Below are 26,569 nucleotides of genomic sequence, written 5' to 3'. Positions count from 1 at the left end.
AGTATGCATGTAGCACAAAGTCGGCATCTCTCGACCTACTGAAAACCTGTGTCGAGGTTTCAAAAAAGTACCTTGTCTCTAAGAAGCAGAATTGAGAATGTTTTCTCTGATTCTCAACACGTTCTAAATTTTAAGTATTGATTAATATTAAATTTTAAATTCCTTCTGTTTCTTAAGTTTATGGGTCGAAAACGTTCGAAAAACCTTAACTCATACTAAAAAAGTTTTTGACCCTTCTGCTAAAGAAGCAGTACTGTAATAACAATAATAACATCCACTCTAAATGTTGCGACGGTCAACCTTCGGCTTCAGAATGGGCGGCACTGGGAGGAGATTTCTTCGCACCAGGCAGGAGGAGGCTTAGAGCTGCACACACTAAAAAAGAGACGTGACAAATGCAAGTGTGTGTGTAAATCACAATAACGAGTAGAGACTTATATCGATCGTGATTAGTAGTAGTAGTAGTAGTAGTAAAACACTTTATTGTACAAAAATCAAAACAAAACAGGAAAAATAACATTCGTCATTAGTACAAAGGCGAACTTATCCCTTCAAGGGATCTCTTCCAGTTAACCTTTGAGCAATTGAGGGAGAATTGGAGACGGTAGACATCCGTACTGTACCAACAGCGTAAATAAAAGAAAAAGAAAAGAATAATAATAATAAAAACGATATATGTACATTGAACTTAATATTACACCTAAATAAAGTATTTACACTAAATTATTATTGGCCATGGCCTACATGGCCTACATGGCCAATGTCACAGAGCGCATCGACTTTCTAAAGCAGAAAGTCTATGCATGGGCAAACCGTATTCGCCGCTACAGAGAGCGTGTGGATCGATTCCAGCAGAATCGCCTTTTTCAAAGTGACCAAAGGAAGGTGTACCGAAAGTGGGAGGAAACCAACCTTCGTGCGCCCGACACGCAGCCGCCGGATGCTACTGCCATGACTGACTTCTGGCGTAGCATCTGGTCGGTGCCTGTCGGACACACCGAGGGGAGTTGGATGAGTGTTGTCGAGCGTGAGTGCGAGTCCATCGAACCTATGGGGGCAGTCACCATCAGCCCCGATGACGTCAGTTGTGCCATCCGCACGGCCCAGAACTGGAAAAGTCCTGGGCCGGATGGATTGCACAACTTCTGGCTAAAGTGGTTCCGATGCTCGCACTCCTGCTTGGCAGCACAATTTCAACAAGCCCTCGAGCTTGGTTCTCTCCCACCTTCCTTAACAACTGGTGTCACCTTCCTGCTCTATAAGTCCGGTAGTACCACGGAAGCTAAGAACTACAGACCCATCACATGCTTGCCTACACTCTACAAGCTCCTTACATCCATTTTGAGAGCAAAAATCAACGCGCACATTGTCGCAAACAATATTCTGGCTTCCGCTCAAAATGGATGTAGGGTTGGGTCCCGTGGTACTAAAGAGCTCCTCCTTATAGACATGACCATCTGCCAACAAATCCGGCGGAACAAGGGTGCCCTCTCAGCCGCTTGGATTGACTACAAGAAGGCCTATGATTCGGTGCCCCATTCATGGTTGGGGAGGGTCTTAGAGTTGTATAAAGTTGATACAGCTTTGAGAGTCTTCCTAAGCGCGTGTATGGGGCAGTGGACCACAGTCCTTCGTCAACCAGGAGGCGGGGATGACCGCCCTGGCCCGCAGGATTTTAAAAGGATTGAGCGAGGAATCTTTCAGGGCGACAGTCTGAGTCCCCTGTGGTTCTGCCTAGCTTTGAATCCCCTCAGCACCCTGCTGAAGGATTTGGGACTAGGTTGCCGGCTTCGGAGAGAGGGTGAAGTCATCTCTCACCTTCTGTACATGGATGACCTCAAATTATTTGCACCAAATAGCCAAGACTTGTTGGAACTACTGAAAATCACCGAAGTTTTCAGTAGTGCCATCAACATGGAGTTTGGTGTCGATAAATGTGCGGTTATGTATGTACAGCGGGGGAGGGTTGTAAATTCAACAAATTTACAACTCTCTGAGACAATGTCTTTCAGATCTATCTCTGAATCAGAAACCTATAAATACCTTGGTATGTCACAGTCGTTGGGTATGGAGGACGAGGGTATTAGACGGTCGGTGAAGGAGCGCTTCTTCAGTCGGCTCACAAAAGTCCTTAACAGTCTTTTGTCAGGAGGCAATAAAGTGCGCGCCTTCAACGCCTGGGTAATGCCCCTACTCACATACTCCTTTGGCATACTAAGGTGGACTCAGACCGAGCTCGACGCCCTGGATCGGAGGGTCCGGTCACTGCTCACCGCACATCGCATGCTACACCCACGCTCGTCAGTTATGAGATTGTACATCCCACGGAAGTGTGGAGGCCGAGGCTTCCTAAACGCCAAGGATCTCCATAACCGCGAGGTGTACAATCTCAGGAATTATTTCCTTAACAACGAGTGTGGAATGCATCGTGATGTAGTGGCAGTAGACAGGAACCTCACGCCGCTCTCCTTGGCAAACGAGAACTGGCGCAAACCTGTGGTACTAAGTACTGCGGATCGCAAGGCGGCATGGGAGAGTAAGGTGCTACACGGGCGGTTCTACAAGGCCCTCACGGGACCCGATGTGGACCTGCTCGCGTCGGTGAACTGGTTACGATTCGGGGACCTCTTCGGAGAAACCGAGGGTTTTGCCTGTGCAATTGCGGACGAAGTGATGATGACGAACAACTATCGGAAATATATCCTGAAGGACGGTACGGTCGACATTTGTCGGGCATGCCGCCGTCCCGGAGAGTCACTCAGGCATATCATTTCCGGGTGTTCTCATCTTGCTAACGGCGAGTACTTGCACAGACATAATCTCGTAGCCAGGATTATTCACCAGCAACTTGCTCTTCTATATGGCCTTGTGGACCGCGAAGTACCGTACTACAAGTACTTACCTGCGCCTGTTCTCGAGAATGGTCGTGCCACGCTCTATTGGGATCGATCTATCATCACTGACAGGACTATTGTAGCCAATAAGCCTGACATAGTGATAATAGATCGATCGCAACGTCGGGCTGTGCTCGTTGACATCACCATCCCCCATGATGAGAATCTCGTGAAGGCCGAGAAGGACAAGTCCAGTAAGTACCTAGACTTGGCTCACGAGATAACCGCCATGTGGGATGTTGATTTGACGATCATTGTCCCGATAGTCGTTTCAGTGAATGGTCTAATAGCGAAGAGTCTCGACCAACATCTTGAGAGACTCTCGCTAGGTGGTTGGATCAAGGGTCAGATGCAGAAGGCGGTGATCTTGGACACGGCGCGGATAGTCCGCCGGTTCCTCTCTCTGCGGCCCTGACCACCGGTAGCTTGGGACTTGCCCCGCTGCTGGCGGCACCCTAGGTTAGGTTTTTTATAATGTGTTTATATTTATTTTTTATCGTTTTGTAAGTGTTTTTATATTTTACTTTTATACTCACATTGTAAAACCCTAACCTAAGACCCTAATTGAATAAAGAGATAAAAACGAAAATTTCTTAGTTACTTATAATGTTAGCAGCTTACCTACAACAAATATATACATATATACACAACTAAATACATATATATTCTATAATACATATTACCTACATATATACAAAAACTACAATACCGCACACATCCTTTAAATTAAGTTTTGTCTGCTAGCCATAACCTTTTTAAGTTCGCCTTTAGCGATGCGACCGATTGACACTGTCGAAGAGAAGGTGGTATAGAATTCCATAATGTTACCGAGTAAACGGTGAAGGACTTGTGATAGGAACGGTGTTTGTGAGGTGGAATACACAGAGAGAGATTCGCACTGGAACGGAGTCGGTGCCCGCTGCCGTCTGCTAAAAATTTAAATCTCTCCGAGAGATAAGGAGGGCAAGAGGGAGAAAACAGGACATTGAAGAGAAGGGAGAGGATATGGATGTCTCTACGGCGACGGATGGGCAGCCACTTAAGCTGGGAGCGGAAAGCTGAGATGTGGTCAAATTTGCGTAGCCCAAAGATATATCTAATACACACATTCTGCAAACGTTCAAGCTTGTCAAGCAGTTCCTCATTGAGATCTAGAATGGCGATATCCGCATAATCTAGAAGTGGGATCAAAAGAGAGCGTGCAAGCATTATTTTTGTGTGAATAGGGAGGAAACTTTGGAGACGGCGAAGTGAGTGCAGTGAAGCAAAGAGTCTCCTACTGGTTTCAGTCACATGGGGACCCCAAGAAAGGGTCTGATCAATGACAATGCCTAAGTTCCTGACGGTAGCAGAGAAAGGAATGTGTGTTCCATCGAAGATAACTTCTGGCACTGTCACTTCAGACAGCTTTGAGATGAAGTGAGGACTCCCAATCAGAATTGCCTGAGATTTCTTCGCGTTAACCATGAGGCCAAATGATGATGCCCAGTCGCGGATAGAGTCGAGATCCCGGTTAAGTTGGCATATTAAGGGTCCCAAATTATCTATGCTTGCCGCTGAGTAGATTTGCAAGTCATCTGCATATAGGTGATACGAGGAGACAAGTGATTTCGTGATTCCATCTATAAATAAGGAGAAAAGTAAAGGGGACAGCACTCCGCCTTGTGGGACCCCCGCGGTCAGTTCACACCATGAGGAAACTGAATCCTCGACCATAACCCGCTGGCGCCTTCCAAATAGGTAACCACGAAACCAAGAAAGAGTTAGAGCGGACAGATTGTAATTCCGTAGAATAGCGAGGAGTACATCAAAGTCTACGGAGTTGAATGCACTGCTGAAGTCCAAGAGGACCAAAGCCGTCAACTCCTTTTTTTCAATATTAAATCAGATGTCATCGGTTACCTTGACTAAAGCTGAAACAGTACTATGCCCGGGGCGGAAACCAGATTGAAAGGGATTCCAGAGGTTATATCTGTTGAGAAACGAAGAGAGAAGCTTGTTGACAAAGTGTTCAATTACTTTAGAGAGAATTGGAAGAATAGAAATTGGGCGGTATTGTGAAAAAGATGTAGGATTGGAGACTTTTGGCAAAGGGGTGACATGGGCAAGTTTCCAAGATGAGGGAAAAGAGCCAGACGAGAACGAGAAATTAATTATTTGGGCCAGGATGGGTACGATAATTTCAGCCACGAGCATAATCATGGCCAAACTAAGCCCATCTTCACCAACTGCTTTAGTTTTGATTGTACTAAGGATGGCAAGAACCTCCTGCGGTGAAATACAACGGAAGTGGAACAAAGACAAATCGGGCCGAGGAGCATTGGCTAGAAGGGACAACGTCCGTTGCTTAACAGTCGGGTCAAGCTCGACCGGAGAAGAACTAAAGTGGCGATTAATGGCTTCTAAATCCGAAACACCCGTCGTGCAACCTTGCTGACTCTAGCCCACTCCAAGAGACTTGAGAAATTTCCACAGCTTTGCGGGAGGACAATCGTCAATAGACTGATGAATATAATTGCGTCTTGCATTCCTACACGCTTTGTTGCACCGGTTGCGCAAAGAAGTATATATATTTTTCTTTATAAGTGATTATATATTTTTCTTTACCGATATTTTTCTTTAGATACCCATGATCAAGATGCATGTAACTGCGTCGAAATATCGGGAGGTCGCAAATAATACAAAAGGTAATCACGGTTAATAACCCCGTTAATATAAGTGTATTGAAGCTAACCGTGAATCATTCAAAACTATTAACGACTAGAGATCATGATACGACCTAAATATACGTTAGACATTGTAAAGTTCGACAGCGACACAAATATCAAACACATTAAAATTGCGTAAGCTTGATGGCTATTCATATAGGGCTTTGAGTATTAAGCCTCACATCAGCATACACTGCTGGTTCATGGAAAATCGTGGAGTGAAGAAATTATTGGTTCATGGAAAATCGTGGAGTGAAGAAATTATGAGTTATTTAAAAACTACGCACGTGTCGGCGGAGAAATACAAAAAGGTCAATAAGTCTAGGTCGTGCTTTCCCCATTTTTAGGGTTTCGTACCCAAAGGGTAAAAACGGGACCCTATTACTAAGACTCCATTGTCCGTCTGTCTGTCTGTCTGTCTGTCGGTCTGTCAGTCTGTCTGTCTGTCACCAGGCTGTATCTCATGAACCGTGATAGACAGTTGAAATTTTCACAGATGATGTATTTCTGTTGCCGCTTTAACAACACATACTAAAAAGTACGGAACCCTCGGTGGGCGAGTCCGACTCGCACTTGTCCGGTTTTTGTCTCCAACATGTCTCTGCATGTAACTTACGGAAGAGTAAGGCAGTGAAGCCGTGGAAGGTGGCCGCGCACGCTACAGCAAGCAGCGCACCGGCAGCGCTGGCTCCGATCACCGAGCCGAGCCGTCCGCACATCAAGACTGCGCCTACCGCTGTGCCCCTGTCATCAATACATCACAGAACATTCAAAAAAGTTTGTTTGTAGCGTCTCCTCTGTTTCTTAGAGCTATTTCCCACTCACGTCCAGTTTTTTGCGGGTACGGTTTTTTTCCAGGATCCTGTTTTCTGTAGTATGCATGCAGGATCCCGCAAACAGAATCGTCGTGTGAAAGCATCTATACTACTAAAACGGGATCCTGCAAAAAACCGTACCCGCAAAAAACTGGACGTCAGCGGGAAAGCGGTCTTACAACGTCGTGCCACAAGATTGTAATTGTAACGGATGGCGTTAGCACGTTCTACATCGCGCTTACGGAGTTCCAAAATGCAGTTCCCATAAATACAACTTCTGAACAACTCTCAGTGGACTTCAGTCCCCACTGTCCCCAGCACAACACCCGACTGGAGAGAGTACTCTCTACTGCTCTCTCTTTACTATCTACAAGTTTCTTTTGAAAACAAAAAATTAGATTGCGTAACATTTTACTGCAATTAGGTATCAGGATCTATGATAATGCTCGGACTTTTTGTTTTTTGAGCCCACCGTGTATATCAATATCGTTGTCATGTCACAAATGATACTAAATCTAAAAAAAACTTTTTGAAGTTCGACTGGACTAGACAATTAGCTAGCAGACACCATTATGTACACGACCCTCCTTAACCCGTGGAGCGCCCTAGACAGACACGTGTGCTGGTAACTAGTATAGGAGTTCCATACTACGGTAATTTTGGGGCGCTCCAGGGGTTAAAACATCTGCACTCGTACGCATCTCAAGTAAATTTTGTCTAATGATGACAATTTAGCAAAATTAAGGGTATGTAGGCATGTAAGTAAAACTGGGCACATTTTTACTGAGAGATTAACACCAAACGCAAGTTGATTTATTTTGATATTTACTTATTCTGATTTTTTATCTTTCCCGGCACCCGGTACATGTAAGATAAGCATGTTTAAATAAATTACATTTGTTACATAATATCTTTAAAGTGCAAATCTTTCCTATGTGGAGGTTATCGCTGACTGCATGGTGACAGAACGATATTTAATTACAGCCAGGGTCATATAATTATACAATTTTTTAAAACTTATTACATTAAAATATAATTTAATCTTAATTTTCGCACTGGAATATTCAAACCTTAATCCCTTAAACGCTGTAAGGTCATATAATGAAAGTTTTACTAAAATACACTTAAATATTACCCACAAGACGCCCGTTTCCCAGAACGGAAAAAAAAAATTGTGAAAAGCAAGTTGCAGGCGTCGATAGTAGTCAAAAAGGCTGTTTAATATAAATAATACATCTTTTGATCTTACATTTTATTAATTAAGATCAAAAGACGTATTTTGAGTTGTTGACTTTGTGTCGCGGCTTATTGCGTCATTTCTGGATCCAAATCTACGTAAAACCATCCGGTATTTCTTTTCCTACCTGACGTGGTCATTCACCTGCAGTATGCAATCCCAAATACTATAAAACGGAGATTTCTTTAGTGTTTGTTAGTATGTTGTAAAAGGCCGTACACCTCAAACTGGTTGGAAAAAGTTGAACTGCACGGGCCTTGAGCAGGCCAATGCTAAGGCCAATAATCTAGAGCTCCTATAAACGACCTACGACCAGGGCCGTCTTAAACTATGCTGGGGCCCGTGGGCACATAAGAATTTGGGGCCCTTTTGGAAAGTAATGAAAGCGAATTAAACTAATATTTTTCTACTATGATCTTCCGTTTATTATGGGTAATCAAATATACTATAACTGTCTGTTCTTCGGGGCCCCTTGAGGATGGGGGCCCTGGGCACGGGCCCCGTGTGCCCTTATGGTAAAAACGGTACTGCCTATGTCTGGATAAGTGCACTGTCGTCACTGTTGTAGTCGATACTTCAGTCTGCACCAAAAGTAACGTATCAAACTACCTACACGTCAAAAGCGTCTACCATTCTCTAACTGATTAACAAAAATATATATATACCTCTTCTCTATACTTATAAGGAAACAATTAGACTGTAATTGTTCGCCAACAAACTCCCTGGGGTCCATTTAGGCAGTTAAAAAATGACCAATACTATGATTTAAATTTAGAAATGATTTTCGATGAGTTTGTTGAATTTGGTGTTGTAGAAATGAGTTTGATGTTAGTTGCTGGATTGGATCTATACCTGTAAAAACTTGTTTAATAATAAAGGCTTTTTACCTCAAACTAGTAGGGAAGAGTTGTACTGCATATGCCGTCAGAGGACCGATGCCAAGGGCAGTGATCTGAAGAGCAGACATCAACACCCCTGCTGCCGTCCTGTGGAATAACGGTTTATTAGAATAAGTAAGTAATCGTTGCAAAAAATGGGAATCGTGATATTCAGCCTTTGCCCAGCAGACGCAATGGGTTCATAACGTCTTACTTAAATGACTATGCGAATAGCGAGAGGTCCGTAATGTCCGTATACAGGGTGGCCAAAAAATAAGTGCATTCCCGTTGCCAGGGAGGTTTTGGGATTATACTGAGCAACTTTTACTATGGGACCAACCCTGAAATCGCGAAAAAAGAATTTGGCTGTTTCGTATATTTTCGTACGTGGTATGTTTCGGAAGGGTAAATTTTGTACGTTTCGTAAGGGTTTCGGAAGGGTAAATTTTTTTTTCGCGGGTTCGTGGTTGGTCCCATCCCATAGTAAAAGTTGCTTAGTATAATCCCTAAACCTCCCTGGCAACGGGAATGCACTTATTTTTTGGCCACCGTGTATAGGTACTATGTGTGTATGTGTCCTCATATGCGGCATTAGACCATCATCTTGGCAAGAATTGGCGTAGGCACTTGTTTTTAGGAAAGCGACTGCCATCTTCCGACGATGACTTCTACAATGCCTTTCCTGACCTGCAAGCGACTGGTAAATATCAAATGATATAGGTATTGTACATTAAGTTCCGAAAGACTCATTGGTACAAGCTGGGGTTTGAACCCGCAACCTCCGGATTGGAAGTCGCACGCTCTTGTCGCTAAACATCAAACATCAAACATCAACTACCTAGTAACTAGTATAGTAAGGACTTAGACCTTGCTAAATTTTCTTGAAATACGAAATAGGACCTTGCACAACAACACGCATTTAGGGAGTAGCCAACCGGTGAGAGGTTAGAGTTAGACCAAGAAAAGCCTGCAGCGATTTTGATAGCCCACGCAGTGCAAGTGTTATTTATACGTCATAATTTCATAGAAGTTTGACGTTTAAAGTAACACTTGCATTGCGTGGGTTATCAAAATCGCTGCAGCATTTTCTTGGTCTAACTCTATGTGATGTAGGTAATATATCATTGACATATATAACTCAAAGATGCTTAAAGTCAATGCCAAGGGCAATGATCTGAAGTGCCGTTGTCAACACGCCTGCCGTCCTGTGATAACTGGTTTAAAAGCGACAAATTATGCTAAGAATTATCAAACTGCACAACGGGACTTAATCGCGTATTTAAGTTTTAAGATTTACCTCCGACGTTTCGAGGACGGCGTTGTCCCCGTGGTCTCGGAGAAGACTGGCTCAAGTTGACATCAACATCTTCTAGCCGCGCGAGTTTTCCGAACTACCCGCACTTGGTCTTGTTTATCAGTTTGAACGTTTTGCGCACTAGGGATGTCACTCTGTCGACACACAACACTAACGATATTCGATTTATCGACTGTCGATATTCGTTTCCGCTTACATTTACTAATGACTGGATTCCATGTGGATGAGATCTTAAAACCCTCGTCCCGATTAAAATTGCAATGTTTTTATGTGCAAACTTAAATACGCGATTAAGTCCCGTTGTGCAGTTTGATAATGTTTAATAATCGTGAAAGTTTAAATCAGTGTTATGCTAAGAATGTTTTTAAGTCGGTCTTTTGATCAGGAATACTGTCAATTTTGTCTTAAGTAGGTATGCACCACACTCAAATGGTCTGGGGTTTTTATGACTAGGGAACTTATGAGTTATGACGATATGACGTGAGGAATAAGAATTTATATCAGTTGCTTCAGTTCTGACTTCTTCGGTTCCTATGGTGGGGTAAGTATAGCCTAAAACTTGTTAAAGAAGGCCAGTATATGCTGGTAATGATAATGACGAATTAGAAAGAGACGGGTGAAGCTAATTTATTAGCTAATATAGAAGCTAATATAGCGCCTGCCCGAGTCAAGCCCGTTCCGTGGACATCGCCTAAGGAAAGCTTGTGTGATCCAAAAGACTCGAGCCCTGTTAGCTCTTTTTTTAGGGCTCGCCTCATCTCTTGACGCCTAAAAGGCTAAAAGCCTATTTTACTAATTAAATAAAAAAGGCTTTTGGCCTTTTAGGCGTCAAGAGATGAGGCGAGCCCTAAAAAAAGGCTCACAGGGCTCGAGTCTTTTGTATCACTACTTGTAGTCGTGTCCATGCCGACTTCCTTGGCCCAATAAATGTACCTAGTGCTGGTGGATGCGTTTTCCAAGTGGCCAGAAGTGTACGACATGGCCAACACAACTACATCCACTGCCACTATCGACAAATTGTATGAATTTATGTCCAGATTCACCGAACCTGTGCCATTGTCCGTTACTAAAGTTAGCGGTATACCGATACCGCTAACTTTAGTAACGGACAATGGCACAGCTTTTTGTTCCCAAGAATTTCAATCTATTTGTAGTCTTAATGGAATAAAGCATGTTACGTCACCGCCGTACCATCCCGCAAGCAATGGTCAGGCAGAGTCTTATGTGAAAATAGTTAAAAAGGGAATACGGTCTAGTCTTATGTCGAGTAATAATGTTAAACAAGCGAAAATGGAACTATTAAAATATTTGTTTGATTACCGTAATTCGAAACATACTACCACTGGGTTCTTTCCCGCGCAATTAGTCTACGGACGCAAAATGAGGTCACGCATAGACCTTTTATCCCCACCCCCACCGCTGCCCTCGTCTGCGGCTTCAAAGTCTGATAAGCCCGATGTTCAGTGCTCACAGGATAATAATAATATAACTAACCGGAAACAATTCGCAATTGGCACCTTTGTACTCTATAAAAAAAATGTAAACAATAACAAAATTACATGGGGTAAAGGAACGGTACAAAAGCGAATAGGAAAAGTTATGTATTTAATTAAAGACTGGGATTCTCAAATAAGTTATCGTAAACATGTAAATCAATTAGCATTGTATAAAGTTCACCTAGGAGATGCTAATGCATGGGGCTATGACGATCACGATATACCACACTCACCGCCTGCGCCGACTACTACGCCGTCGCTGCCGCCAACGCCGCCGCCGCCGCCGCCGCCGCCAACGCTGCCGCCGCCACCGCTGCCGCTGCCGCCAGGGCGAGCGGAGCTGTCACCGCGTCAACGCCAACGCCGCCGCCGACTCAAGCCATGATGTTGCCATCGCCTCACCAGAATGAGTCAGTCCGTACTCACCCCATGGAGGAGAAAGAGTACAACGAAGACGAGGAAGAGTTTCATGAGGCAGAATCCGACAATGGGCCGCCTCCAGGCAAGAAACGGAGAGTGATGCGTCCCCGTCCCGAAATAGATTTTAAGAAATATTACTAATGTATGATTTGAAAATTAGGTTAAAGGATTAGTAGTTTAATAGGTGGAGGGATGATATATATACGTCTAGCGTATGCTTACATGTGTGCGTGGCTGCGCCCACCACGATACCTATCCGTCAATAAACCAGTGCATAACTAGCTACCGGTTGTTTCACTTGTGCCCATGTCTACGTATCTAACAATATACTTATTCCTTTAACAATACCGTCAACCGTCAACACATAAGTAACTCCCACGCACAGAAACATGCCGACCAGGAGATTGTGGAATATTATGTGAATTAGCACCCATTCTCATTTTATCCTTTCACTGTGTAATTTTGTGAGTTGTGATGATTATAATTATCTTACCTATTCTTCAACAGTCCCGCCAACAGACACGTAACACCCACGCATAGGAACATGCCGACCAGAAGGTTCTTCTTCGAGATTGGCAGCAGGCTCACCGCCATCACGGCCGCGCCGTAGACAGCGGTGGTCACCGCCATTATGATGAAGGTGTTTTGGGATATACTGTCCACGCAGGTCGAGGATGATGTCTGGAAGGAAGAGAAAATGTTGCGGAAGTAAGAGGAAGGCACCGACTTCAAACATATCAGTTGGTAACGCAAAAGGATAATATAAAAATTTTACCTTCCAATAAAATTGTTATTATGTTTCCTTCTACGTCAGAGGTCTTCATTGAGAGAGTAACGCCTCCGGTGTCCGATAGATGCCGCTAGCGTCTATGTAGTCGCTCCGCCCCACGCCGTGACGTAGTTCCGCTTCCCCTCCCTGCGAACCGTCGTTGCTCGCTTTCCGCGACTCGCCGCCATGACATTGTTGAGGAGAAGTACCGTCGGCATAAAAGTAGCCTAGTAGCCTGCCAGGAAGGCATTACTCAGACCTCTGACGTAGAAGGAAACATAATAACAATTTTATTGGAAGGTAAAATTTTTATATTATGTGTTCCGTATTCTACGTCAGAGGTCTTCATTGAGACCTGTTTATTATCTCCTGGTGGCGAGTCAGCGGGCGCGCAAGCGTTAGGGCTACACCTACTGTCATAGAATTCAGAGAAAGAATAAATATATACGCCTTATTGCAACCCATGAAATCACAGTGACTCATTATAATGATACATTACAGGAAAATGAGAATTTAAATTGTAATCCCAGGTTCCAATCTAACGTTAAACTGGTTTGAGAGATTTCTCATTCGAAATCGCATCCGATCCGCAGAATCTCGGCGATAGAATCGTCTAAAGAAAAAGTCATGTTGCTTACATATATATAACTTAAGCTAATTGGATAGTTTTCCAGCCAATTTAGTGATTAAGTACATCGTGGATCGAAAGCAATCGTAGGCGAGGCCGGCTTGGATGAGACTGTGGCTGGAAGAAATAGGCGCAACGTCCCCTAACATTTTGTGTAATTCTCACAAATTGACGTACCCAGACTACCTACTTACTGGGTCTATACTTTATGCCGGAGCTTCTAAGAGTCCAGTCGGTAAGACACGTTATCTGGTTTAGAGCCGAATTTCGGACACAAAATAATAGCGCGAAAGTTATTTATGCAATTGCCCGGGCTACAAAGTAGTAGAGTAAGGTCATTGACCCTGCAGCCTGATGCTAACAGTAAAAGTGCGGCAGCTCTTCTATATAGGTACGTTGTAGGGCTATTCAAGTTAGGGCAAATAATTTTTATTAGATTTCTCGCGTCCCAAGTTGGTGGTTTGGGAGGCGCTGGTCTCGCTATTAATAGCCTTGGAAGAAGGCATAGTGTCCGATAGGCTTATGAACAAGTGTCGTTCTGAAAGCTAACATGGACAATAGAAATAGATGTCTGAGATAGCTCGTTACTTCACTTGATATTAGAGGTACCTGGCAATATATCTTAATTTTGATGCACCATGAAGACCACGCATTTCTACATTGTGGGCGTACAGGCGGCCTAAACAAGGGAACGATCTAAGGAGTGCTCCCGGTACTGGTTTTCTATATAAACACAGTACCGGAACCGGGAATACCCGGTTCTCGCCATACAAACTCAGTACCGGGAGCATCCCCCGGACGATCACTTGAGTTTCTTTCTGTCTCTTTATCACTCTTCCATATTAGTGAGACACTAACAGTTGCGTCTCGTTTGCTACGTAGCGTTAGCCCTTGGCATGTTGTATGCATGCGGCAGTCACGCCAGTAGGCACTCACTCCTGATCCCGCCAGCCCGGTGTTGGAGCGTCCTATCTGACAGGAGCTACGCCTCGATTCTTAAGGTCGTTGACTCGTTAGGAAGGGCGGTCTGACGTTGTGTTCACTAGGACCGCCAGTAAATTGCAAGCTTACCACAGCTGCGTGAAGGCTCTCTCCTCATCACGCCGTCACAGTAAACAGACTAGGCTGGGAGGTGGAGACATCCATGCCAAGTCGTATCACCGGCAGCTGCCAAACGCGTCGTGGTAGCAGTTCAAAGAGTCTGTTAAGAAATACCGTGGCACAGTGCGAGGGCTCTCGAAAGCGGAGGCTGGCTAACAGGACGCCTATCAGGCGAAGATAGTCTCGGCGGCTTCTGGGCGCAGCTGCGCCTCTAGCGCGCAGTGACTTCTTGATAAACCGTCGCCCTCGGGAGTTGTACCGACCTGGTAAGTAGCAAGAAACCAGCGCGACTTGTAGACGATCTGCTGGCATCAGCAGTTTTTTCGACAGCCGTGGTAACGGAGGGGATGTAGTGTCGCCGTCGTTTTATGTATACTGTAGCGGTCCGGTTGTATGTTTGTAGTACACTTCTGTCGTCAGCGCTGCAGATGCGGCCCGTTAACGATTACTCTCCACTGAAAGGGCCTTACCTCGTACATTGTCTACCATTATTGGAGATTGTAACGGACTGCAGGCATAAGATGAGGAGGGAAGTGGCACGAGGTTTTCGGCAGCTGTCAGAAGTGTTGCTGGTGTCACCTTCCTCCATGAACTAAAGTTTGCGAATTTTCGACTATTAAGCAGGAGGCATTGAGTCTCATTTCTGCTAGAAACTCGGCAGCAAGGCAGGCCTGTATGTCACGAAAAAGAATACTTTCAATCGGGGTGCTGTGCCGCGTGTCCCACGTGATGTCTAGGAGCGTGATGGTCTAATTCGCTTTATCCGAAGAAACGCCTATATTGAGCTAGTATAGGGGTATGGTACTGCATGCTTTTAAGGAAATCGAACTGATGAAATCAAGTCTAAAATCGATTTTGGCGCTTTGCGTAACAAAACTGTTTCGATAAAGTCGAAGACAGACAGATGCAAACTGCTGGAGTCCTCCTGGCCCCTTTCTCTTAGCACCGGAAACTCAAGCTTGTTCCGGCGCAGCGGGTTTATTTGTCCCATTTTGTTTATTAGGGGCTTGGCGAACGAGTTCGTCTTTGTAAGACGGAACTTAAGCTGGAGAGCGCGGGCAGCAGAGAGATAATTATGTGAGGACTGCAGACCTTTTCGATGCCTTCAACCTCGGTTGTGAGCGGTCGCACAGGATCGTGTCGCAAAGCTGCTCTCCGGTTGGATCGCTCGCTGGCCTCGAGACGTCGTAGGACCCCCGAAGCGGCACGGCTCCTCGTCGATCAGCACCTTTATGAAGCCCAGGGACGCGACGTATTTTCCTCTGGGTACCGACATGTCTTACCGCTTTCAACTCCGGGCAGTCGAGTCACGCTAGGACGAGGCTCCTAACGACCTTGTCTGCCGTCGCCATCCTTAACCGAAACCAAGAGTTTAGCGGTCTGTTCGTGCTGTGGCACCATAACTATAGGCGCCTGCGTACCTCAATGGGACCATGTGGACAGGACAAAACTGATACCGTGGCGCCAGCGTCAGCTTGGTAGGCAGCATCGGCGACGGGTAAGTTCGCGGTGGTATTCTTGCGAACAGAACATGGGCTCCATTGCAAGGGACGACATCGTCGTAGTTGCAGCATCGGTGGGCAGCATCGGCGTGATTGTCGGCGCCATCATGGCAACCGCCGCCGCTCGGGAGGCGCAGGTGCGTTAGGTGAGAGGCGCCTCGTGGTGGCCGGCTCGAGAGGCGCCGGTTCGTGAGACGAGAGGCGCCATCGTGGCGGCCGGCTCGGGAGGCACCGGTGCGCGAGGCGGGCGGCGCTATCATGGCGGTCGCCACTGGCTCAGGAGACGCTGGTGCGTGAGGCGAGGACCCATCATGGCGGCCCGCTCGAGAGGCGCTGTCGCGTGAGGCGGGTGGCACCACCGTGGCGGCCGCCGCCGCCGGCTAGGGAGGCGCCGGTGCGTGAGGCGAGAGGCGCCATCGTGGCGGCCAGCTCGGGAAGCACCAGTGCGTGAGGTGGCCGCCGCCAGGCTCGGGAGGCGCTGTTGTGTGAGGCGAGAGGCGCCATAGTGGTGGCCAGCTCGAGAGGCGCCGGTGCGTTAGGCGGGCGGCTCCATCGTGGCGGGCGGCGCCAACGTGGTGGTCGTCACCGCCGGCTCGGGAGGCGCTGGTACGTGAGGCGAGAGGCGCCATCGTGGCGGCCAGCTCGGGAGGCGCCGGTGCACATGATGGACGTTACCTGCACGGGAGGCGCCGATGCGTGTGGCGGGCAGCGCCATCGTAGCGTCCTCCGCTGGCTCGGGGGGGGGTGAAGTGTGCGCGTGGCGGCTGGCTCGTAGTTGTACGCATCATCACGGCGACACTGTTGCCCTCGGCGGCGTCATCGTAGTGGCCTCCACCGGCGCGTAGGTCACCAGCGACGCTATGACGGACGGCAACCGACGGGCGAACGGCACCGCCGCTGTACTGTAATGTTTCCACTGCTTCCACGTAACTTACCTTCCTTCCACTTCGAGCAGTCGGGACGCAGGAGCGGTCCGCCTTCACCTTTGCGCCAGGACGGGATCGAGAGGTGTAATCCACCCGCGCCGGACCGCAGCAACAGGAGCGGGCGTGTTCTCTCGGAGTCTCGGACTGGAAGCGCCCGCACCACGACACCTCGGGCCCCGGCCCGCAGCGTCGCGGCGTCTCGGAGTCATCTCGGACGACAGCAGAAGAAAGTCGGCGGCGCCGGCGCGGCGCGCGACACGGGCGGGGGGCGGCGCCGGTGCCACGGGGGCGGGGGCTTCCCTGTCGCGTCGCTTCTGAACGCCAAATAAAACTAGAATATCATTAAACTGGCTCACCGGATGGTTCGAGACAATCCAAACCTCCTTATCAGTCCTATAGAAGCGCGGCACCCAACAGCGGCGCGCGCAGGCTGTCCGCCTCCGCGCCGCCCGGGCGCCGCGCCCGCCGCCGCAGGCACGATGACCGCACGTTCCCTCTCCGAACGCGGAGCGACTTACGTTACCACTTGTTGATAAAAAACTACTGACGCACTTCCTACTTCGATCTCGAAAATGCGCGACCCGCCTGAGAACCGTGCCTGTCAAAGTAGGCATTTACGATGCGCAACTAACAACACGAGGTACTCCCAGGCTTGTTAACGGTAACGATTTTAGCAGCATGGTATGTAAAAATTCATTTAGCCATAAAAATAAAAATAAAAAGTGGGTAGAATCGAAAAACACTTTCGATCGCGAGATCGCCAAAAGACTAATAATAGCGATCTCTGCTATATCTTACTATTTAATGGAACAAGCTTTGGTTCGGAAATTTTAAAGCACCATGCTGCAAAAATGTACGCAAAAAAAAATTTGCGGACCATCGGACAAGACGGTCGACGAAACAATGTCATGGCGGCGAGTCGCGGAAAGCGAGCAACGACGGTTCGCAGGGAGGGGAAGCGGAACTACGTCACGGCGTGGGGCGGAGCGACTACATAGACGCTAGCGGCATCTATCGGACACCGGAGGCGTTACTCTCTCAATGAAGACCTCTGACGTAGAATACGGAACACATAATATTTTATTTCATCCTTTTTCATACGATTAATAATTTCATTTTAATATTTTCTAATTGATTAGTGTGCACCAAACTGTAGATGCGTATTCCAAATATGACCTTCCCTACATATGCATTATATAAAAGAAGCACCTAACGTTGTGGGGTTTTATAAATCTTTACTTTGCCTAAAAATTAGATCAAGCATTTTATAAGCTTTCGATGTTATCTTAATTATCTATGTGTGAAACCAATTGAATTTCACTACCTATCTAAATATACTCCTAAATCGCTAACCTCAGTAACTCTAGTAAGTGGTTGGTTTCCAATGGTATAATTGAAGGTTATAGGCTCAAGCTTCCGCGTAAATGTAATAATTGAACTTTTATTTATTTTTAAATACAGGTTATTATATAAACAAATAGTTGTTCAATCTATTAAGGTCATCCTGAAAATTGACGCAAGCAGCCTCGGACTTTCACAACGGTAAATATCTTAGTATCGTCAGCATACAATAATACTTTAGAATTTCAAAAACAGTTAATGACCTCATTGATATATATGTTAAATAGTAGTGGCCCTAAATGCGAGCCCTGCGGGACCCCTGACGTAATAGGCTCAAAACTAGGGGTGTATCCTTTAAAAGTAACTGCTTGAGTTCTATTTTACAAGTAAGATGTGAGCCAACGCAACAAGTCTCCATGAATACCGAACATTTCAAGTTTGTTTAATAAGACCCAGTGTAAAATTTTATCAAACGCCTTTGAGTAATCGGTATAGATAGCATCAACTTGATCATTCTTGTCCATTGCGCTCAAGCAGCTCACACAAATTAGACTCAGTTAACCGTTAATTACTGAAGCCATGCTGCTGCGTTATTAACATCGGTTTTGTTGTTGGGTAGTGCGTGTCATAAATTATTTTTTCAAATAGTTTAAGAAGTAGGTACTGATAATTTGGATATACCACGGTAGTTTCTAATATTATGTTCATCACCGCTTTTAATAAAATAACTGAGAAAATTATAGTCACCTGATTGTCAGATTGGTTCATCAGAAGGCACAGGGTACCCTCCTCTTCGGCAGCACCTTGCATAACCTTGTTGATGGTGTCTGGGGCGAAGAGGAACAGCCCATTCAACCTGGAATAAACGATTGTTGTCTTCCAAAAACTTGCCAGTAAGAATGCATACATACTTGGCATGAAAACTTTGCGTGGTCTGAATTTAGCCCGGGTCGCACTATTCACAGATAGCAAATCAACGTTAAATTTGAACGCGCGCTCAGTATAGCTAAATCACTCCGCAATGCTTTTGTGAAAGTGTTGAAACATAAAACATAATTATGCAATAGCTTTTTCTAATTATAACAAATATCACAAATCAAAACCATCACTGGCAAAATTTACCAACCCTACTAGATTGCTGCAGTGACATAAAATTTATAAGTTAATATTATTTAGGGTGTCTGGTAAAGGAACTTTAAGTCACTTTCTATTAAATAATTATTCTCTCCTCGAATGTTCCCCAAGTAATTAAGAGGTCATCAGAAATCTTGAGGGTTAGTTGAGCTGACAATGGGAACAAGTATTAACTCGTTGAGAGATGTCAGCACACCGAATCAGTATACACATAGAATCGACTAATCTACGCCTTTACGGTAAGATCACCCACAAATACTATTTATAAAATCTTACAATGAGAAGAGGCCGAACATGAGGAACCCAGTCAGAGCCAACCACTTGAGATGAGGAGACCGCAGCAAGGCCCAGACGGTCGTATTCTTCGGCTGCGGAGCCAACTCACAACTGGAGCCTTCTTCTGATGACGAATCTCTTCTCTGACCGCACTTTTTGATGGATGTTACCTGAAATGGCAAGTTTTGCGTCAGTAGGTTATTGATAACGATATATGGTTTGGGAATTCTGGATTGCAATGTGTCGACAATGTGGCAAGATTAATTAGATTGCTCCTCCTGTAAACTTTCTCGCTTTGCCGAAAACATCGTTAGGAAGCCAGACTTATCCCTATCTTCTCTAGATTTGTTACGGCTTTTTGAAACTGCTCACGAACTAATCCCGATAGTTTCCTCTTTAAGTTCGAAGTTTAAATGGCGATCATTTACGTAAAAACGAGTGCTTGCGCTTCAGATCGTGTAGCTAAAAGCGTACTCCAGGCTCATTTCGGAACCAACTAGGAAAAAGCGATAAGGAGTAAAAGTGCAATCTTACCGGATACATGTCAGGTGGCGCCCCAGTATTTACAGAATAAATGTGACTGAGAACATCCAAGGCCTGCTCCTGCCGGCCCTTTGTCATCAGGAACTTGGGGCTCTCTTTCGCCAGGGTCAGCCAAAAAGCCACGAGGAGTAGGGGGAACGCGTAGGCCGCTGTGAGGAGGCGCCAGGGTCGGACGTTGATTGCAGCTGGCAAGTTCAGGGGGAGGATGCCCCAGGCTAGCACTGAAATGGTTAATAATAGATGTTAAATTACTTAAGTATTTTTTTAACGAGAATGTTTATCACAGATTTTTATGTTGTTGATAAAAGTTACTAATTAGCTAATAGTACCTACTAACCTACTTAGGTTGATAAACAAAACCTGGGTAAGTATCAATCTACTCTAGTAAATTGGTGTAATTTTAGTGTCTGATCAAAAGATATTTATTCGTTATGATCACAAAACATGTACGAACAGGTACAGACAACAACAGCAAGAAAAGAAGAAATCATTGTGCATCACGAAATGGACCCAACTCAACGCTGGTCTTCCGTAGGTCGACTGGTAGGTAGGCTGGTCGTATAAAATTTGTCTTAAATAGATAGTATTACGTAAATATTTAATAGTTTAAATAAAAGATCAACAACACACGGTCGTTATGTAACGCATAATATTTACATATGTAATGTAAATAAACGCAAATAATAATAAGTTTTCAACTTGTTGCTGTGTGCCAGGTTGGTGTGTGTTATAGGCATAAATTAGATAATTTATTGCTGCATTATCTAATGGTGGTATTGTTATTAAACTGTGTTTATATAGTGCCATATAATACAAGACCAGACGATTCAACGGAGCCACGCCGTTTTGTTGCCTAAATAGTGTTTAGTTTTTAACAGGCATTGCTCTTAGGATTTCTTTCACCATTATATCGAACCTGAAAGATAAACTGACCGTGTATTTTGAACATTTAAAACTTTGTTTAGTAGACTTAGTTTACTCACATGGACTAAGTGTCGAGGACGTGGTGAGGAAGCCATTAATGACGAGCAGGGCGAGGTCTCTGCGACGACGAGGCACCAGCTCACTGGCGTACGCCCAGCCTAGAGATGATGGGCAGGCAAGACTGGAAATAAATAGTAATAAGTACTTCGTCATATTCCGTCAATATAAATATATTTTAAAACGTTATTGCCCAAGAGTTTAGAGCGTGCAAGCACTTCAGGACAGTTTAAATTAGTATAGAAAAATAATTTATAAAAGTCTCGATGTCTAACAAAACCAGTGTTTAACAGTGGAAGCTCCCTCTTCCCAACGCACGGGTTGGGAAAACGCGGCTCGCGAGCCGCATGCGGCTCTTTGGAGGTACAATTGCTCTTTGAGTCGCCCAAAAAATTACCCATTGCGAGTTCTTACACCACTGAAAACATCATTTGCGGCCTATGCGGCTCTTTGAGCTTCCTAAAACTGCTGATTATTCTCATCATTTCAAAAGTTGGTCGACCCCCTAACGCATAGTAAGTAAGTTTCTTGTCTCTCTAGGGTTGTAAATTGTTGCGTGTCTTCTGTGTAGCCCAGAAGAAACCCACTCATTCCACTGAACAAATCGCTGGGTTATACTGGGTTCTATGTTATACTGGGTTCTATGTTATACTAGACGGGCCCGCAGCTCCGCTCGCGTAAATGAAATAAAGAGTTTGTCTTATGTTTAGTTAAATACCGACATTATTATGTATCCCTGCCAGGGTTTATAACTGTGATAAGGATTTCTTATTTGTCAAGTAGGTAGCCGTTATTTGGATAACTTAATTCGAAAATTTCTTATAACGTATACGTAGGTATTTATTCAAAACTTGTTTTAACATAAAATTATTACTTATTGTTGTAAGCCTACTTGCAAAAACGTTCATTAGATTACTTATTTTCCGCTTTAAGCCACGAATATGGACGACCACCACCCATAAATCGCCTTTTCATACAAACGTAGGTAGTCCCCATTTCCCTTTCTGGATCTTAACATTACTACGGCTAAGGTGACGCAACGATCCAAAGGACTCACCTGGCCTCCGATACCAGATCACGACATGTTTCTTGCGATCTTCCGATAGCTCTCGCCATCGGGCGTCTCCCATTTTGTTGTCCCAAGTACGCTCGTCTCCCATTCTATAACTTTGTATTTTTGGTTCATCTCGGCAGCCCTTTCCCTGGACGAATGACAATGTTTGCCGAGCCATGAAAATCAATCTGAATAATAATAACTCATAAAGAAATTTAAAACAATAAAATACAAATTATTAACACGATAATCATACGATAATATTAATTTGATTGATATGTCATAAATGGCATAATTCACTCGTATGGGCTATGGACTAAGGTTGAGGTTAGCAGCACTTTTTATTTTACTTCGTGTAAAAAACTCAGAAATACCTGTATACCAACATGACAAACGTAATTTAGTTTACTTTAACTTACGGATTATTTGGTCTAATCTGTAGCACCGCCAAACGAAAGCAACCGAGAGTTCCCGAGAAATGGTCGAAGTCGTAAAATGAAGATTGTTATGAAAATTTCTTTTCCTTATTGTAAATTAAATACACATCGAAAGCGATAGTTTTTATGTTCTAGTTTTATTCTCATATGTAGATAATAGATTTAAACAGTTTTTTCTTATCATACGCGCGTTGTATGATATTCAAGATAGTTGAAATTCGACTTAATGTCACTATGACAATGTTCAAATTTCAGTTCGATAAAAGTGAAACATAGAATCGTGTAATCACGTGTAATATTGGGCCAGCGAAATGGAAGTACAGAAAAACATTCATGTCAAAATATTGAAACATCATCATATATATAAAATTGAAAAACCAGAACGGGATAAAAAACGAGGGAAGAAGCGAGATGGCGCCTTACAAATTTCTAAAAAAGTTTTTGACACGTTTCTCAAATACGACGCACGTATGATAAGAAAAAACTGTTCCAATCTATTATCTAAATATGAGAATAGAACTAGAGCATAAAAACTATCGCTTTCGATGCGTATTTAATTTATAATAAGCAAAAGAAATTTTCATAACAATCTTTATTTTACGACGATCAGCCATCTCTCGGCAACTCTCGGTTGTTTTCGTTTCGGTCGTGCTACAGACTAGACCAAATTATTCGTAAGTTAAAGTAACCTAAATTATGTTTGTCATGTTGGTATACAGTTATTTCGGCGTTTTTTACACGAAGTAAAATAAAAAGTGCTGTCAACCTCAACCTTAGTCTATAGCCTGATATGAAAAAATACTAAAACTAAATATTTTCGAAATTAATTTCTTGGGGTTAGATATGAGGATATTGGGTATTACTTGAGGTATATTTTACAAAACATAATTCAACGGTTTCGTATTTGGAGGAGCCCAAACTTGGTATGTTTTGAAAATTATTTTTATTTTAATTGAATGCAAGTGACGGCAATATAATAATGTGATATATTTTTAAACCCGCTCAAAATGCCCTTTCATTTAATATCACACACGATAGGTTTCTGAACAATTTGTTTTCTTTTTCCATACAAAAAAAAGATGACGTCATAACTCCTTTCCGTTTGTTTTGTTTTTGGTGCTACGGGTCAAATTGATTCAAATGGCCTAAAGATTAATCGTGCCGATTTTCATACCTCTAACACCATTTGCAGCTGATTCCCGAATTTCACGGTGTACCGCTATTACTACTAGGCTTATAAAAATAAATAATATTTTTTTGTTGAAACAAGTTTTAAATAAATACCTACGTAGATGAAAAAATACCATCTTGCCTTTTCGCAATGAGAAATTTGCGAATTAAGTTATCCAAATAACGGCTACAAATAAGAAATCCCTATCACAGTTATAAACCCTGGCAGGGTTGAATACATAATAATATCGGTATTTAACTAAACTTAAGATAAACTCTTTATTTCATTTACGCGAGCGGAGCTGCGGGCCCGTCTAGTTTATTTATAATCTCTATTCTGATGTAATCTATAACCGTGCCTACCTAACTACCATAATTACCTAAGTAATGAATCGTAATGATCATGGTCGTTGTGATCGTGACAAACTCAATAACAGCCCCAAGAGTCGATGAGTGAACAATTGAGTGATGAAAGCTTTTTCCTGTCATTATCATGTCGACAACCGCATCCGTCAACCACCTGACCTGAGGATAAAGGAATTCGTAGTAATAACTTACAAGAGTGACGCAGCGAGCTTGCAGAGCGCGAACGTCGCCAAGTTTGGCATGAAGGCGGCCGCGAAGCCGATGGCGCCCGAGGCTGCTGCCGAACCAAGCAGCACAGGCTTACGGCCTAAATTATCGGCAGCGCGGCCCCAGAATGGCGCGGTTAGGATCACACCTGAAAGCCAATATTTTTTCTTGTACAAAATAGAATTGATACATTTTATCGCCTACTGTAGATACTATTCTTTTTAAATATCTCATCTCCTTCTTCTTCCTTGCGTTATCCCGGCATTTTTGCCACGGGTCTTGGGAGCCTGCGGTAATATCTCATCTATATTTAATAAATTAATAATCAAGACAATTCTAACGAGTGAGAAACTTATCAAGGTTGTGTTATTTGTGTACTCTGAAAACATAGAACATGATAGAACTCGGATCCCACTATTCACATACCTAATGGTCAATGTGGATATTTCCGGGAGGGGTGCGCAAAACTGAAGCCAACACGTAGATTAGGTAGAGTCCCTAGCTGTATGTAAACCGAGCGGATACACCCCTTACCCCTGTCATGGGACACACGCAGATGCAGCACCCTCTAGGGAATCTTACACCCTAGAGGGTGCTGCTGCATCTGCAATGATGATAGTTAATGTAACCCCCAAAAAGTAATAATTATTATTAACACATTACCTATGTTAGGCATGGAAATAAGAATTCCTTTCAGCGTGTCGGGCAGCTCCAGATCGCAGGCAGCCGCGGGCAGGATGAAGGCATTGCCGATCATCTCGATGACGGCCGACGACAGGGTTGTAAGCATCAGGGCGCAGTGGAACACTTGGTATTTACCAGCGCCTAAAAAGTAAACATATTGGAGAAATAGCGCCTAATGTATTTGAACAAATTAAATTATTTCAGAAAAATATTTTAATTTGTTTTTATCAAGTAGAAACACTACTATATAAATTATAAACTGAAATAAATGTCATATACTAAGAAAAAGTGACCAAGGCCTCTAGTGCCCCAGGCTGGAATCGAACCAGCGTCCTTTGCTATCGCGGCAGGTGCCTAAATAGCGCCTGATAAACTTTAATAGCAAAGTCTTTGATCCTTGATAAGGAAGCGCATTGAAAAAGAAAATAGGCGCTAAAATGAAAGTGAACGTCGATTTTAGAAATAGCTCCTACAGCCAGTCTGAACAGGCGCATAGTTACATGGAAGCATAGCATAGTTTTGTTTCCAAGCTTAGTCTAGTGGTTATACTTTAATAGGGAAAAAATCTTGCACACAATTTGGTAAATGAACAAAATGTATTTTTATGTTTTATTTTATTATAAGTTGTCAGTAACACATTTCCAGTTACCAATTTTTTAAAGGCGCATTTTTTATTAATCTACGGATACTTATTTGTTTCGTTGCATTTTTTAGCGAGGATCGACGGTTTCTAAAGTAAAGTTTGAAGGGAATTGTAAATAATACGGTTAATGGGCCTGTTTCAAGACAAAATTAACGAGTTATCACAATATTTTATAGTTTTTAAAATTATTTAACACAGGAGTTTATTAGTCTTACGGGAGTTTCATAATTAATATTTAGTATAAAACCAATCATCGGCAGTTTATCAAAATCTTTGTCCTAACAGCCTACCGGTAGTTTATAGGAAGTTGCTAGACTTACCTGCTAAATCCAGTGCATCTTCCAGACTCACTTCCATCTTGGTTTTCTCTTTCGGAGGTGTCAATTTATTTAGAAGCACGGATTTCTTCATCTTCACTTCACTGGCAACAACATTCACTATTAACTATTATAAAATACACTAAAGGATGTACGATACTGCTGTATGTTGTAAAACATGAGTAAATTTAAAGATTCTGCACATTTTGTCACGTTTTATGACGATAAGACCGAGTTTCCGTTTAGGCAAATAATTAGTATCTTTTAAGACGATCACTTGGTTTCACGTTAAACATTTTATTAGCACTATTAGTTGTATATTTTGCAATACGGATAAAACAATGTATCATATAACTCTACTTTATTAACTGACATCTGCAGTTTTCGATACTTAATAGCATGTTTGACTTAGTATTTTCTAAGTCATTAGCAAATGGTTAATATTTACTGCAAAATTAACTTATTAGAAGCCCTAACCCTTTAAACACCTCAAATTAGTAGTTCAAATAACTTGAACACGAAACAGTTTATTAAAGTATTCAAATCATGGTGTCAAAATAGTTACGATTTTTTTAAATGAGTTTATGACACATGTTTAAAGCATCATTACTAATCATTAGTTAATACCTTTCTGTGAATCCCATCCTCAAATACGCTATTGTTTTTCTTCCGAACATTGTAGAATAAATTATAATAATTTAAACGCTCTACTCGCAATAAACACTTT

The 26,569-nt window shown here is 43.5% G+C and overlaps 1 protein-coding gene across 1 annotated transcript; it reads right to left on the bottom strand.

The window, feature by feature from the left end:
- Window positions 1–26,569, bottom strand: LOC134799978 (putative transporter svop-1). Its single transcript, XM_063772413.1, has 12 exons — window positions 26,470–26,569; window positions 25,846–25,946; window positions 24,862–25,023; window positions 24,184–24,346; window positions 20,967–21,088; window positions 19,975–20,204; window positions 19,441–19,610; window positions 18,778–18,886; window positions 12,257–12,444; window positions 8,542–8,640; window positions 6,219–6,346; window positions 1–375 (listed from the first exon to the last, which is right to left on the bottom strand). Exons 1-12 carry the CDS (start codon window positions 26,517–26,519, stop codon window positions 296–298), a joined length of 1,602 nt encoding a protein of 533 aa, XP_063628483.1. The 5' UTR covers window positions 26,520–26,569; the 3' UTR covers window positions 1–295.

Source organism: Cydia splendana, chromosome 2, assembly GCF_910591565.1.
Source record: "Cydia splendana chromosome 2, ilCydSple1.2, whole genome shotgun sequence".
In the NCBI taxonomy this organism is placed as follows: domain Eukaryota; kingdom Metazoa; phylum Arthropoda; class Insecta; order Lepidoptera; family Tortricidae; genus Cydia; species Cydia splendana.
Note: the sequence above shows the minus strand (reverse complement) of the source record. Positions and strands in the feature narration are given on the sequence as shown.

Bases quoted from the DNA above. Each gene is read 5' to 3' on its own strand.
- LOC134799978 (XM_063772413.1), bottom strand. From the start codon at position 26,519: ATGTTCGGAAGAAAAACAATAGCGTATTTGAGGATGGGATTCACAGAA. The intron at 21,089-24,183 runs GTAAGTTATTAC...ATTTATTTCCAG, and splicing joins AAGCTCGCTGCGTCACTCTT to TCTTGCCTGCCCATCATCTC. The intron at 376-6,218 runs GTAAGTTACATG...TCTCTTTTTTAG, and splicing joins CTTCACTGCCTTACTCTTCC to TGTGTGCAGCTCTAAGCCTC.